The 16,866-nt window shown below is 41.8% G+C and overlaps 1 protein-coding gene across 1 annotated transcript; it reads left to right on the top strand.

Annotated features, from left to right (window-relative positions):
- Positions 1-7,194: 7,194 nt before the first annotated feature.
- LOC122756501 (uncharacterized protein K02A2.6-like) lies at positions 7,195-15,229 on the top strand. The gene is made up of 3 exons (XM_044006321.1): positions 7,195-7,222; positions 7,315-7,853; positions 12,434-15,229. The coding sequence occupies exons 1-3, from the start codon at positions 7,195-7,197 to the stop codon at positions 15,227-15,229; spliced, it is 3,363 nt and encodes a 1,120-aa protein (XP_043862256.1).
- The last annotated feature ends 1,637 nt before the right edge of the window (positions 15,230-16,866 follow it).

The following is a 16,866-nucleotide window of genomic DNA, read 5'->3' as shown; positions in this document are numbered from 1 at the left end:
GCTTCCTCAAGCTTAAGTGCCCTGGTTAGTCTACGTGTTGCTATTTTTAGCTGTTCCTTAGCCTTTGGGGATCTGTGATTCTGCCATTCTCTTAGTTTTCGTTTTTCAAGTACTAGCTGTTCGATTTTGCGAGTTGTCTTGGTATGATTTGTCATTTTGTGTGTGTCTGGAGGGGTAGAGGCCTTGGCTGCAGCAACAAGATTTTCCTCCATCGATTCGGTCAGGCGGTCAATATCCTCATGGGTAGACACTGATTGAGTTGGTACCATGTGAGTACAAACAAATTTCGTGTACCTTACCCAGTTGGTCCTGTTGCCTGTCAGCCTGTATGTGTACTCAGTTGTATGTGGTCGATGCCTGAGAGCAAGTAAAACTGGTGAGTGACCTGATGATAGTTCTGCAAGTGACTCAGCCGTAACTTTACTCAGCCGGGACTTTATGTTTACGTAACCCCTGTATTACTCTGTTCAAGTAGGTACAATGTGTACTCGCACAATGATGTTCTTTTGGACTACCCTGCCTCCAATGAGGACAGTCGTTCCCAGGTCTGCTCCTATGCGTTTTTTTTTTGAGTATAAGGGAGTTTGTTTATTATATTACTAATATTATATTATATATATTATATATATTATATATATATATTACTAATATTATATTATTAAACTAACATTTTCAGACCATATTTCAATTATAAAAACAGGGGCGTGCTTGGTTTTATAAAAAGGTGGTCAAAGGAATTTTATGATCCTTACATGACCAAAACCTTATTCATTTCTCTGGCCCGTCCGATTTTTGAGTATGGATCACCTGTTTGGAGTCCAAAATACGTAGTTCATTCGGACCGAAATGAATCGGTTCAAAAGGACTTCTTGCTGTTTGCCTTACGGTGCCTAAACTTATCGCGTCCATATTGTCGCGAACCGAGCCGTACTATACACTGTAGCGCCCCTCTGTATTCTTACTCGTGATACACTTAAAATGATTTTTCCAATGCGGTAGTCCTCCTCTGTTTGGTGGCGGTTGTCTTCCTAACTCTGCTCTAACTGGAAGCTTTATTCTCCCCCAATGCCGTTACTACGCTCTGATTTGTTGTGTAACTGTTTATCTGTCCGCAGTTGATCTCTGAATTTGTGCGATGTGTTTAAGTCCTTAAAGCAGATAAGCTCGATCTGGGTAACAAAAAGTTTGTCATGCTGATTCTTTGGAAAGTGTTTCAAAGAAAATAAAAGACAAATTATAGTCAAAGGCCAAGTGTGCTGCAGACAAATCTACACTCGCAGAGTGTCGTTGTCGTGATAGTGTAGTAAGCCATGATTCACACACCAATGGATGAAACACAACTAAAGCTGAAGGTGGTATTGTGGCCGTTCTTTTTGTAGTACACGTATCCATTGCTTCTTATATTACACAGGCACACATGAATAACATCTCCAACTTTAAGCCACCTTGATGGAATCGGATAACCTATTGAGACTTTAATTTGGGGTCTGTTGTATGGATATTTGATAGATATTCCTCATCCATGGGATAAGGGCCCTTTGCTTTTATTATTATTTTATCAACAATTTCTGTTCGTGCTTACAATTCTCTAATTGTCTGCTGAACACAGATGATCTCAAAATCTATATGACAATTAACACAATTAAAGACAGCTTCTTGCTTCAGTATTGTATGGACAGAATTTGCAAATGATGCACTAAAAATAAAAAGACTTTAAATATAAACAAATGCAATGTTGTTACATATAGCAAATGCTTGTCAACAATTTCCAAAGAACCTTTGTCCTTGTTAGATGAGATTATTGACTTGGTAGTTTTTTAGAAGAAATTCCAGTTTTCTACGTATTTGAATTACTTATATTCTTCCAAAGGCGTATGTGCTTAGGATTGTTAGGCGAAATGCCATGCAGCACACAGATCCTTACTTGCGTCTATCTGTGTACTCTGCCTTCGTATGTTCTAGGGTGGAATATGCTTCCATTATTTGGAGCACAACTTTGCTGCTTCCAAAAGGCCACGACTTTGTCTGATATTATGTTGGTTGAATTGGTGTGATCTTCCTAGAATCGCAGATGCGCTGGTGAAATCGGACGCGTTGGCCAAATAGATTCTTAGAATTATGCTTGGTGGGAAATTATGTAGACGAGCTTGCTTATTGTGGTTTATTATCATAAATCGTAGTATCTTCCCTAACCAATTTATAACCAGATAAGCAAAATAGACGATAGGAAAGAATTTTTGTTAAATATAATAACCTCGAAAATAGATAAGCCCAAATTGAGATTAATAGAAACTTAAAAACCGTATACCACGCAAATGAATTTAATAAAGTGGAAGTAGAAACCACAAATTACACATGATTACATTCCTGCTGTTAGGTATTTTAATTTTAATTATAATATATACCAAATTACATACCAAATGCCCGTTAAAAATTGTTGGCAGCAGGGCAGATAACTTTGAAACACTAAAGAACACATACAAGAAATAAAAAAGGCAAAGAATATATAAAAAGTAATAATTTTAAAAAACAAAACAAAAATAAATAATTAAAATGAAAACCCAAAAATATTTACTATTTCTCTTTTCATATAATGTCCGAAGTAATAGAGAAAACTCTATCAGGAAACCCTTGTTTATAGAAAGGGCAGTACATACCCATGTTTGACGTTACTGCAGCCCATTATTTGCTCAAAGATTAAGAAATGTATAGTTTTATCAACGTTACCATACCTGAGTGTTAAAAAAATCATTGAGGACAAAACATCTATCTATCTAGCAATCACGATTTAATTAGTACGCCTACATAGTTAATTTTTTCGCCGTTTTCAAAGATATCAATTGTGAGGAGTTGAAACTCCGCACAAATGCGGATGGTGATCGCATGAGGAGGGCCTGCCGTTGCCAGTTACGCAACAAAACAAAGCGTAGTAACGGCAGTGCGAAGCCCGGAGAAAGAGAGTTTGGAGACTCTGGGCTGGAGAAAGAGAGTTTGGAGACTCTAGAGGAAAAGAGTTTGGAGACTCGGGAAATGGAGAGAGAGAGGGTGGAGACTCCGGACTTACTCAAAGGCAAATAACGGGACACATCGAACTTTGGACCGGGCCAACGGTAAAATCGTGGACTTTGGATCCGGAGACTGGAGACCAAAGGGGTGAACCGTTAGAGGAGGCCTATATAAAGAGGCCGAACGCTGAAAGCGAGACAGTCAGTCGAGGAGAACAAGTGTACGAATTAACAACGTGAAATCGAAGTCAGCAGAGGAGCTACAGCCGTGGTAGTCAACAAGGAGCAAGATCGCTACGTCAAGACGTTCGGGACGAGAAGGTCTCCGAATTGAGACGCAGGTAGCTGAGGTCCAGTACGACGAAGCACGAGTAGCCCAGAAGCGCCCAACAGGCGAAGCCAAACCAAGGAGGGCCCAGGATAAGCGGCAGGGATTGTGGTGTAGACCCGGAGAACTCTGCAGGAGACCGCGAACTTGAACCAGGCGATCGCCTAGGTGTGTTCGTGCGATCCGAACAGGCGTGATACCGGCGCCACCAGTCCGAACCAGACGTGGGTTGACGTGTTGCTGTTCCACAGGCGTTTGCCTTGGGGATCCCAGCCGTTAGCCGCCGTGAGTCTGCGTAAGACGACAATTCTCAGCCCAAGCGACGAGCGCCCAACAACGAAGGTCCGCCACATTCAGGACGACAGGAGCGGCGAGACAGCGGAACGAGGCCGGAGAACAAACCGTCCAGCACCAAGGCCGGATAATCAGATTCCTTTGTAAGACTAAGCACAAAATAAAGATTCAAGAACGAAACTGCGAGTGTTATTACTGGTAACCGGGTGATCACGTTATTCTATAAATTTGGTGGGACGAACGCGCAAACTCTTCTGAGCTAGCCGCACGTATTACGTAGCGAGCAGGCAAACAAAGTTAGTTCGTTACAAAATGAATTGGCAGACAATGATAAAAGAGCTAAAAGAGACCTTATATTAAAGTAAATGTTTCAACCATCTACGATAGCCCAATCACTTTTGAAGTTGCTGAAAAGATATTCACGATCTTCCATTCCAGCTGTATTAGAGCTAAAGAAGTGGAGGATGAAGAAAGATGACAGTGCGGCGCGATTCAAATTTCAGTATAGTAGAATAGAAATAAATCACAATGACAGACACTGCTGCAATGTCCAGGAAATATGGGCGACAGATTTCGTTCACAATCACACAATCTGACGGAAAAAAAGGTTTATCTAAATATATTCCTAACAGCCCTTCGCCTAACAGATATAACAAAAGGATATCAAGAAATGTAAGCTGCCGAAGTTATAAAAACAAAAATAATTGGTCCGTTAACATACAAAGTTGAAAATGAAAGGACAATTAGCGGAATTATTAGTGTACGAAAATCATTAATGTATTAAAAGCCAATCACCTGATGTCATTAAGGTAAAGCTACGATAAACACGACAGCACGGCAGAAAAAGAAAACCTACTTAGGTTGCTTGAAGCAGTCTACATAGATGATGGGTTAGATTCAAATAATGCAGCTAAGTTTTCCACTACGGAAAAGATATCCGATCAATGATAAAGAATTGTAAGTACGATAAGCTTAAACTATATGAAAAGCAGGAAATTTAAACACGATGAACAGCGTGATTAAAAAATACATACACTGCTGCACAGAAATTACCTGCAAGTCGAATTGCGTCTCTTTCTAAAACAATAAAGATCAGTATCGGGGAAGTAATAACCGAGGCAATTACCAAAACAGAGCTAACGGTCAATGAAATTACAATAACTAAAACAATTATAGAGACCGAGGTGGTTATCGTGGCGGAAATAGAATAACAATAGAAATACAGGTTCATATAAAGGTAACTGTGGCGACCGGCGTTGCCAACAACCAAGAATCGGGAGAGCAGCGACGGGAGAGACGCTACCGATCGCCTAGTGTCTGAGTGAGAGAATGTATTACTCCTGAGAGTACTGCCAAGCAGCGTGGATGTGCGAATACCATAGATCTGAATAAACGAACTGAATATATAACGGGTGTTTTTTTAGAGGTATAGAACTTTAAATTGCAATAAAACAACGATGGATTATTCGATTGACATGAATTTTATTGACATGAAAGATAATCTTGTGGCATTACATTTTAAATATGATTTCTGGCATATGACCGCCACGGCTGGCTCGGATGTAGTCCAATCTGGACGTCCAATTTGCAATGACTTTTTCCAACATATTTGGCCGTATATCGGCAATAACACGGCGAATGTTGTCTTCCAAATGGTTTAGCGTTTGTGGCTTATCCGCATAGACCAATGACTTTACATAGCCCCACAAAAAGTAGTCTAGCGGTGTTAAATCACAAGATCTTGGAGGCCAATTCACAGGTCCAAAACGTGAAATTAGGCGGTCACCAAACGTGTCTTTCAATAAATCGATTGTGGCACGAGCTGTGTGACACGTTGCGCCGTCTTGTTGGAACCACAGCTCCTGGACATTATGGTCGTTCAATTCAGGAATGAAAAAGTTAGTAATCATGGCTCTATACCGATCACCATTGACTGTAACGTTCTGGCCATCATCGTTTTTGAAGAAGTACGGACCAATGATTCCACCAGCCCATACAGCGCACCAAACAGTCAGTTTTTCTGGATGTAACGGTGTTTCGACATACACTTGAGGATTAGCTTCACTCCAAATGCGGCAGTTTTGTTTGTTGACGTAGCCATTCAACCAGAAGTGCGCTTCATCGCTAAACAAAATTCGCTTATGAAAATCGGGAACAACAGCAATCTCGTTTTGGGCCCATTCGACGAATCTACGCCTTGCTTGATGATCGTTTGGTTTCAATTCTTGCACGAGTTGGATTTTGTAAGCACGCAAACCAAGATCCTTCCGCAAAATCTTCCATAAAGTGGATGGACACAGATCCAATTCCTGTGCTCGATGGCGGATGGACTCATTCGGGTCTTCCTCAATGCTACGCTCTACAGCAGCAATAGCTTCTTCTGTACGCACCGTACGGCGTCTCTGGGGATGCGAGTTATCAATAAGAGTAAACGCGGTGCGAAAACGGTCCATGGTTAATCGAATTAACTGCTCTGATGGACGATTTTGTCGACGATAAAATGGACGTAGTGCGCGATACGTATTCCGCACAGAACCATTATTTTCGAAATAAAATTGCACTATTTGCAAGCGTTGTTCAGGCGTGAGTCTATTCATGACGAATTGCCAAACCAAACTGAGAATAAATCACTTGACAGCTGTTAAATCGGTCGCCATCTTGAACAGTAATGCCAACTTAAAGTTCTATACCTCTAAAAAAAACACCCGTTATAACTATAAATCATAACGCGTGTTACTCTTAGTAAGTGGAGCATTACATTGGCGACGAGTGGAAAAATCGGTAAATGATAATGATAATAACTAAAACTTTGGTAAATTTGATGAATTAGGAAAAAGGCGCGAAATTACGGTAAACGAGTGGCGTGATATAGGCTGTGCGTGAGTGTGTGTATGATGGAACGTGCCTACCGGCATATACATACATAAAAATGTGGAAAAAGAGGAGAGAAGGAAAAAGCTGCGTGAGTGCAGATTGCACGTTGCCAACATAAAATGACGTTAAGCACAAAGCGGAATGAGTAATTTTATATGCACAATTTTTCGCTCACTCTCATACAACACACATGCCGACAACACAATCCGACACTCAGATTACTCTTCGCAAGCTTAAGAGAAAGTAAGTTAGAGAGACACTCTCTAGCAACCAGGATATAAGAAAAATAACCAATAAGGGTAATACTCTTTACAAGCTTGAAAGGTGAGCTGGAGAGAAATTTCTCTAGCAACCAAAGAGTTGCAAGGGCCGAGTACGCATTATAAGCTCTAAGAGAGGAGCCGAGTAGTGGTACAAGCCAAAGCATATTTTGAAGAAAAAAGAATAGAAACAGAACACGAAATATATAAATAAATAAATATTTTAATAATTTAAAAAAAAAATTTACTTTAAAAAAAAAAAAAAACGGAGGAAAAAGGAAAAATATTACAAGCTTTTAAGAAAGAGCTGGGTAAACGGTTTGAGTTGCAAACAAGGAGGTTAAAAGTCGGGTGGAGCAGTATTCTCTCCACAAGCCAAAAGAATTCATAAAATTTAAAAGGAAAAACGGAAACAACAAAACCCCAAATGTAAATGGGAAGTATTATTGAACTGAGGCTGGGTAATAATTACAAGCTCCTAAGAGAGCCGGGTATTAATTACAAGTCAAGTCGTAAATCTAATAATGTCTTTCGTCGTAAACTCCAATTCTAGGTCCCGTATTGAAAATGACCGACAGTGTCATTAAACCGTTTCTGTGCGAGGTGATCGACAAGGCAATCCTCCGAAATGAATGGGAGAAGTGGTTGAGGGCGTTTACAATATACCTCGAGGCCGAGGGTATTGATACCGAGAAGCAGAAGAGGAGTAAGCTACTGCTTTTGGGAGGAGTCCAGCTACAGTCAGTAGTATACTCTCTACCTGGTGCGCTGGTGGAGCCCAGCGACGGAAATAAAGAAGACATCTATAAAATCCTCATCGATCATTTAAATAAACACTTCTCACCGAAGCAGAACTCAACGTTTGAAAGACATCTATTCAGAGGCCTGACACCGTTGGACACAGAAAGCTTTGGTGATTTCATGCTGCGACTCCGCCAACAAATGCAACGATGTGCATTCGGATCCTCAAAAGCGGAGATTGAGAATATATGTCTAAAGGATAAAATCATAGATGTGTGGGCACCTCTAGACCTCAAGAAAAGACTTCTGGGAAAGGAGTATTCACTAGAGGAAGTGATCGAAGCATGTCAGGTTGAGGAGCAGATCAACAAGGAATCAAAAGAAATTACATTTTTTTTTTTTTTTTTTTTTTTACGCGCGAGTCCCACGGCCACACCTCCCGCCCAACCGACCGAGGGGCGCTGCCGTGTATCGTACGGCTCGAATCGCTGGAAGATAGACGCGATATAGAAGACAGTAAAGGACGAGGAAATATATGTATGCTAGTAGTAATATCTAAGAATTCGTTAAGTACGTTAGTATTGATCGCTTTAAAAACGGCAGAGAGTCAGAATTAGAGATAATAGGATAGAATCTATTATAGTCAGAACATAATACTCTGTAGGGATCATGCAACTCATAGTTAGATCTACAATGATTTAAAATTAGAGGTACGTAATTTCTAGTAAATCTGCTTGGAACATTGAAGTTTAGCCGACTAACCAAGTCGGGACTATCCACTTCACCACGAATAAGGTTAAAAATAAAGACTGTTCCAAGCATCGTTCTACGGTTAGCTAAGGAGGGTAAGTTAATTAACATTAATCTATTCGAATAAGGAGGTAATCTACGGTTAGCATCCCAATTAAGCCGCCGTAAGGCAAAAAGTAAGAAGTTCTTTTGAACCGATTCAATGCGGTCCGAGTGAACTTCATATTGTGGACTCCAAACAGGTGATCCATACTCGAGGATCGGACGGACTAGAGAAATAAATAATGTTTTGGTCATTATAAAACCAAGCACACCCCTGGCATTATTGACAATAGACGAAATATGGTCTGAAAATTTAAGTTTAGGGTTCAGAAGAACACCAAGATCATCAACATGTGTTATTCTGTCCAAAGAGCACCCACTTAAAGTGTAAGTTGCGTGCATTGAGTTGGCACGACAAAAGGTCATAACTTTACACTTAGAGCCATTTAAGTTTAATACGTTATCACGGCACCAGGTTTGAAAGCAATCTAGATCGGATTGTAAGTCCAAATGGCGAGAAATGTCCTTATATTGCAAGCATAATTTTACATCATCAGCGTACATTAGTACACGCGAATGATTTATTATTAAGGGAAGGTCGTTAATAAATAAGGTAAAAAGGAGCGGACCTAGGTGGCTCCCTTGTGGGACGCCGGATGTGACTCGGAGAATACAAGAAAGAGAATTTTTAAAGAGGACCCGTTGCGTCCTGCCATTTAGATAACTTAGAATCCAATTTAGGAGATCAACAGGGAAACCTAATAAATCAAGTTTTTTTATTAAAAGTGAATGATTAACAGAGTCGAATGCTTTACTGAAATCCGTATAAATGACATCTGTTTGAAGATTATTTTTGAAACCCTGTACTACGAAGGAGGTTAGCTCCAGAAGGTTAGTAGTTGTTGATCTGCGTTTCATGAACCCATGCTGACATGGTGAAATAATTGACCTACAAAGGTGCTGCAAATGAGGAGTGATAACGTTTTCAAAAAGCTTAGGGATAGCAGACAATTTGGAGATTCCTCTGTAATTGCTTGCATCCGATTTGCTACCTTTTTTATGGAGAGGGATCACAAAGGACTCCTTCCATATTTGGGGGAACTGAGTAGATTCCAGTTTTAGTAGAGGTTTGCACAAGTAGAGGTAAGCACACAGCCAGGAATTCCGTCGGGACCTGGCGAATAGACAGGCTTAACTCGCTGAAGATCATAAAGCAGTGAGCTTTGAGAACCGGTATTTTTAAATTTTATATAAAGTCTGGACTTAACATTTCTTAGATGTGTCAACTCTTTATTAAACCAAGGAGGTTTGTTAGAGGTAGACGGATAGTACATCGGAACACAAGAGTTGAAGAATGATTTAATTGCATTATAAAAAATATCTATGGCATCGGCCATTATGTTGCAAGAATATAGATCGGACCAATTAAAGCCAGATATAAAAAGATTTAGCCTCTGAAAGTTTGCCTTACGAAAACAATGAATTCGTTTGGTTGACTTTTCTGGCCTCTCTTTTATTACGGTACCTGTGTCGATTGTCACCTCGAAAGTTGGATGGTATGGATCTTCAGGTTGGCTAAGAGGTGCTACTCTAGTCAGAAACACACTTTCAGGACTTGAAACAAAACATAGATCCAATAAACGACCAAGAGAATTTCGAATATAATTAACTTGCGACAACGATATGTCAAGCAAGCCGTCAATAAAGTCATGCTGTGCTATAGGCAAGAGAATATTCGACTGTTCCTCTGTGGACCACTTAGTGCCTGGTATATTAAAGTAAAGGACAACTAGTTCGTCCCTATCGGACAGTCTGTTTGTAACGGATTGGATAGCGGACAAATGGTTAATATATTCAGGAAATTCAGAAGACGGCGGAATGTACGAGCACGTAATATAAACATAGCTATCAGAAAATGATAGCTTTACGCATAAGAATTCTAAGTTACGGAACTCGTCAAATAGTACCTCCACTGACGTGAGGGTAGACCAAACAGCAATTAGGACTCCACCTCCTGGAGGGACGATCATGCCTGTATACTGTGTACATACCTGTGAAAACTTCGGAGTTAAGTATCTCCGGTTTTAACCAAGTCTCTGTAAACACAATAATATGGGATGCAAAGGAAAGACTATTAGAATACAAATTAGTAAGCTTACTACACAAGCCTCTTACATTTTGATAGCAGATAGTGAGACTAGATTTTAGTTTTTTGAAGATAAAGAAGTAGAAGTAGTAGAGGAGGATGGGGCAGTGATCTGGCCACTTGTGGGAAGTTTAATTCCCACGGGCCCTATTTTTCTATTTTTAATCTTAGCTTCAAACTCTTTCACAATCATACTTTCCGGCCAAAAATCACCAGAACATATGGTTGAGAATAGCTCATTTGGGACAGTTATCTTGAAAGATGAGATGTCCCTAGCATAAGAAAAGTTAAATTTTTCCACTTTTATGTTGTCGGCTTTTGTTTTGTCTTGTATATAAGAAAGTACATTAGATGATGTTTGATCAGGGGAAAGCCGAGAAACAAAAATTTGTTTCTTTAGTGGAACCACCGAGAGGGGTTTTGGCACTGCAGGTTGTATTTCTGAAGTGCCAACTTGTGCCGGTAGTCCGGACTCAATATTCCTTTGTGGTGGTAAACAATTCGGGCGGGTGGAATCACCGGTTGAGAAACCAGTGTGGACAAAACGGAAACTGTAGCAGTCCCAGGCTGGAAACCCTCCACAACCGATTGATCGGATTGCGCCGAATCTTTTTTAGCTGCCGATCTAAGCAACATTTGAGGGTTTGCTGCGATCGTCAACTGATCAGCTGTGGAGTCCTGTTGATCACTTGCCGAAGGTTGCGGGGCATTCCCCTTAGGCAGCCTACCACCAGCGGCTTTCTTGCGCTTTGGAGATTCTTCTAATAGTTTAAGGCTATTAAATTGCGAATCAAGCGCAGAAAGAAGATCATCAGCTCGACGAAAACTATCTCTAGCCACGCCAAAACTGCTGATCAGTCCTTTCAAGCCACCTTTAGTTTGGCGCATAAAGAGTTGCATTTCATTCGCAACTCCTAGGCAAGTATCACAACAGTATTTTAGATTAGGGCCTTTAGCTAGGTCATCACTTGTTCGGCCGTTAAAACCAGCGCACTTAGTGTGCACCAGTCTATCACATAGCCAACAGGTCATTTTTGACTGATCAGGCTTTATTACCTGACGGCATTTGTTATGGAAGCAGACAACATTGGATTCCATGTTTAATTGGGTTTTGACCACTGTACCAAAAGACAAAATCAGAAAATGTACCGCAAGAGCGCTGTGTGCACTTTAAGATTTTGTGTGGGAGAGCGAGAGAGCGGGTGCACCGTGCAGTTAATTACAAAAACAACACCAAACAGCACTACGGACAACGCACGAAAAAGAGAGTAAACAAAACGCAAAGACAGAAAGAGAACAGATTGAATTAATTTATTAAAATAATGCACATATAACAAAAGATTCACTCGCGAAGCGAACGGCACTTTAACTAGTACGGATTACGAAATTGAATTATTAAAGAATTTGTTGAATTCCACCGCTGGATTTAGCAAAACAAAAATAAATTCGGAGCGCAGAAAAAAAACACGACCGTTCGCTTTGAAGCACAATTTCCATCAAGACCAATTGCGGAACCCATCTGTAAAATTACACATCGTGGTTTTAAACAGAGTGGGGAGTGCCCCAGATGTGGAAAATTCGGACACACACACAACGACCCATCATGTCCGGCAAGAAATGTGACTTGCAATAAATGCTCGAAGCCTGGACACTTTGCCAGGAAGTGCCGAACTAACTTGAACGGCCGATTCCTTAAGTCCCAAAGGAATAACCTGTCGAAGAGGAGGCCACCAGCTCCAAACTCAAAAAGGGCGAGGCACATTGCTTTAAAGTGTCAAGCGAAGATGAAGAGGAGTTCATACGATGCCGAGTGGGAGGCCGTGAAATTTCTTTGATTATTGACTCGGGGTGCAAGATTAACCTTATCAGCCACGCGGACTGGTCTCTGCTAGTGAAGAGAAAAGCCACAGTCTTTAACGTAAGAACTCATACAGAAAATCAATTCCGAGCCTATGCCTCTAATAAATTACTACTAGTAATGTATATTTTCGAGGCCCCAATTTCCGTTGAGCCGGGTACCGAAGAGATTGCCTCATTTTACGTGATTGAAATTGGAGAACAATCTCTGCTGGGCCGAGACACGGCTATAGAATTAAAAGTCCTCCGACTGGGAAGAAACATTAATCGTATTGAGGAAATGGAGCCTTTTCCAAAATGGAAAAACTTTGAAGTAAGCCTTTCCATAGATTATGATGTGAAACCCGTTCAACAACCAGTGAGACGAATCCCGGCAGCGCTCGAGGACAAAGTCATGGAAAAACTGGATGAAGCCCTGAGTCGAGATATAATTGAACCAGTCACGGCCCCGAGTGCTTGGATATCTCCCATCGTGCTTGCGTTTAAGGAGAACGGGGACATCCGCTTATGTGTCGACATGCGACTGGCAAACAAAGCAATCCTACGGGAAAACTACCCATTACCAACTTTCGACTGCTTTATGACCAGACTCAAAGAGGCTAAATTCTTCGCACGCCTAGACCTCAAGGACGCCTATCACCAACTGGCCCTTGATGAGTCGACCCGGGAAATAACAACGCTCATAACTCCAAGGGGACTTTTCCGCTATAAGCGTTTGATGTTTGGAGTAAATTCTGCTCCCGAAATTTTTCAACGCCTTCTCGAGCAGATGCTATCTGCGGTACCTAACGCCATGAACTTCATCGATGATGTCATCATCTTTAGCGCAACTGACCTCGAAATCGACAGCGCCGTAAAAGAAGTATGCCAGATCTTCCAGGAAAATAATGTCCTACTGAATAAAGAAAAGTGCATCTGGAAGACAAGCAAACTAAAATTCCTCGGACATATTTTATCCGACAAGGGAATAGAAGTCGACCCTGAGAAAATTGACGTCATCCGATCTTTCAGAGACCCAAAGAACAAAGAAGAAACGCGGAGCTTCCTCGGTTTGGTGACCTACGTCGAGAAGTTCATTCCGGACCTTGCAAGTCATACAGATCCTCTAAGAAAACTGCTGAAAACTGAAAGCAAATTCACCTGGGGCGAAGCCGAGAAAAATGCTTTCAGCAACCTAAAGAATCTCCTATCCAAGGTACCCAAATTATCATATTTCAATGCAAGGCATCGAACACGAGTGATTGCGGACGCCAGCCCGGTTGCCCTTGGGGCTGTGTTATTGCAAATCAAAGTCGACAACGAACCTTTAATAATTACCTTTGCTAGCAAGGCCCTGTCGGAGGTGGAGAAACGCTACTCCCAAACTGAAAAAGAGAGCCTAGCGCTGGTTTGGGCAGTGGAGAAATTTTACTACTATCTGGCAGGCCTGCACTTCGAACTCGTAACTGATCACAAGCCCTTGGAAGCCATTTTCAAACCAACATCCAAGCCCCCAGCTCGCATTGAAAGGTGGCTGCTGCGGCTCCAGGCATATACGTTCACCGTTATCTATAAATCCGGAAGAGACAACATATCAGATGCGTTGTCTCGACTCTGTCAACTACCGGCGGTAGAACCAATCGACCACAAGACGGAATACAGCATCCTTCGCGTCGTACAGAGCTCTATCCCAAGATCTATGACAATTCATGAAATAGCAGAGTTTTCCAAGAGGGATGAAGAGATTATGGATGCAATCAGTTGCCTGGAGAACGATTCCTGGAAGCCCGATAGTTCAGTGGGCTTCTACCCGTTTCGGTATGACCTTTCAGCGGTTGGCTCGCTCCTTTTGAGGGGAAACCGCCTAGTCGTGCCAACATCTCTGAGAGTAAAAATACTGGAGATAGCCCACGAAGGACATCCCGGCGAGACAGCAATGAAACGCCGCCTGCGATTCAAAGTATGGTGGCCACAAATAGACAGAGAGGCAGAAAAGTTTGTCAAAGCTTGCAGAGATTGTTGCCTGGTATCACAAGACATCAGGCCACCCCCTATGGACAGGAATCCTTTTCCCACTGGCCCTTGGATTTGGGTAGCGTCGGATTTACTAGGTCCGCTTCCCAACAATGAATATGTTCTAGTCTTCATTGACTATTTCTCACGAAATATGGAGCATAAGTTTTTTAAAACCATATCTTCAACGACCCTGGTAGAGGTAATGAAAGAGATCTTCTGTAGACTGGGATATCCTGAGCACCTACGAACGGATAATGGACGCCAATATGTGAGCGAGGAGTTTTCTAACTACTGCAAAGCGTGCGGCATTAAACAAGTTCGAACCCCACCGTATTGGCCGCAAGCAAACGGGGAAGTTGAAAACATGAACAGAGCCCTTGTAAAACGCTTAAGAATAGCATACGCAAATGGGAAAAACTACAAAGAGGAAATCCAAAAATTCGTTCTTATGTACAACGTAACCCCACATGGAACAACAGGGTCTGCGCCCACAAAGCTGATGTTCAACAGAGTCATCCGTGACAAAATACCGGGCATTGGGGATATCTACGAGAATACCTTAGACTCTGGAGAGAGAGATAAAGATATTATTGAAAAAAATAAGGGAAAGCAGGCAGCCGACAAAAGAAGAGGGGCAAAGGAAGTCGATATAGAAGTGGGCGACAAGGTGCTTTTGAAAAACGTAGTGTTCCCAAAAAATCTTACATCAAACTTCGACAAGACGGAATTTACGGTTTTAGAACGACACAATAATATTGTGGTGATCGAAGGGGGTGGTAGAAAACTAACAAGAAATGCCTCACATCTTAAGAAAGTTCCTCCTGCCCAACGCCGCAACCAGATGACAGCTTACCGGAATCAACACCTACCTCGGAGAACGCAGTACTCCAGCCCACAGAAGGAAGCCTCGGGATCCAGCCACCCCTGCCGCCATTAAAGCTAAAACATGTTAATAAAGGAGGGATGTGGCGACCGGCGTTGCCAACAACCAAGAATCGGGAGAGCAGCGACGGGAGAGACGCTACCGATCGCCTAGTGTCTGAGTGAGAGAATGTATTACTCCTGAGCGTACTGCCAAGCAGCGTGGATGTGCGAATACCATAGATCTGAATAAACGAACTGAATATATAACGGGTGTTTTTTTTAGAGGTATAGAACTTTAAATTGCAATAAAACAACGATGGATTATTCGATTGACATGAATTTTATTGACATGAAAGATAATCTTGTGGCATTACATTTTAAATATGATTTCTGGCATATGACCGCCACGGCTGGCTCGGATGTAGTCCAATCTGGACGTCCAATTTGCAATGACTTTTTCCAACATATTTGGCCGTATATCGGCAATAACACGGCGAATGTTGTCTTCCAAATGGTTTAGCGTTTGTGGCTTATCCGCATAGACCAATGACTTTACATAGCCCCACAAAAAGTAGTCTAGCGGTGTTAAATCACAAGATCTTGGAGGCCAATTCACAGGTCCAAAACGTGAAATTAGGCGGTCACCAAACGTGTCTTTCAATAAATCGATTGTGGCACGAGCTGTGTGACACGTTGCGCCGTCTTGTTGGAACCACAGCTCCTGGACATTATGGTCGTTCAATTCAGGAATGAAAAAGTTAGTAATCATGGCTCTATACCGATCACCATTGACTGTAACGTTCTGGCCATCATCGTTTTTGAAGAAGTACGGACCAATGATTCCACCAGCCCATACAGCGCACCAAACAGTCAGTTTTTCTGGATGTAACGGTGTTTCGACATACACTTGAGGATTAGCTTCACTCCAAATGCGGCAGTTTTGTTTGTTGACGTAGCCATTCAACCAGAAGTGCGCTTCATCGCTAAACAAAATTCGCTTATGAAAATCGGGAACAACAGCAATCTCGTTTTGGGCCCATTCGACGAATCTACGCCTTGCTTGATGATCGTTTGGTTTCAATTCTTGCACGAGTTGGATTTTGTAAGCACGCAAACCAAGATCCTTCCGCAAAATCTTCCATAAAGTGGATGGACACAGATCCAATTCCTGTGCTCGATGGCGGATGGACTCATTCGGGTCTTCCTCAATGCTACGCTCTACAGCAGCAATATCTTCTTCTGTACGCACCGTACGGCGTCTCTGGGGATGCGAGTTATCAATAAGAGTAAACGCGGTGCGAAAACGGTCCATGGTTAATCGAATTAACTGCTCTGATGGACGATTTTGTCGACGATAAAATGGACGTAGTGCGCGATACGTATTCCGCACAGAACCATTATTTTCGAAATAAAATTGCACTATTTGCAAGCGTTGTTCAGGCGTGAGTCTATTCATGACGAATTGCCAAACCAAACTGAGAATAAATCACTTGACAGCTGTTAAATCGGTCGCCATCTTGAACAGTAATGCCAACTTAAAGTTCTATACCTCTAAAAAAAACACCCGTTATAACTATAAATCATAACGCATGTTACTCTTAGTAAGTGGGTCATTACAGTAACCAAAACAAAATTATGGATATAACAAAAATAACGTCCGAAGTCAGACGGAAAACCAAGAGACCCCCTTGAAACAGTAAGGCTATATAT

Source organism: Drosophila santomea, chromosome 2L, assembly GCF_016746245.2.
Source record: "Drosophila santomea strain STO CAGO 1482 chromosome 2L, Prin_Dsan_1.1, whole genome shotgun sequence".
NCBI classification, from domain to species: domain Eukaryota; kingdom Metazoa; phylum Arthropoda; class Insecta; order Diptera; family Drosophilidae; genus Drosophila; species Drosophila santomea.
Note: the sequence above shows the minus strand (reverse complement) of the source record. Positions and strands in the feature narration are given on the sequence as shown.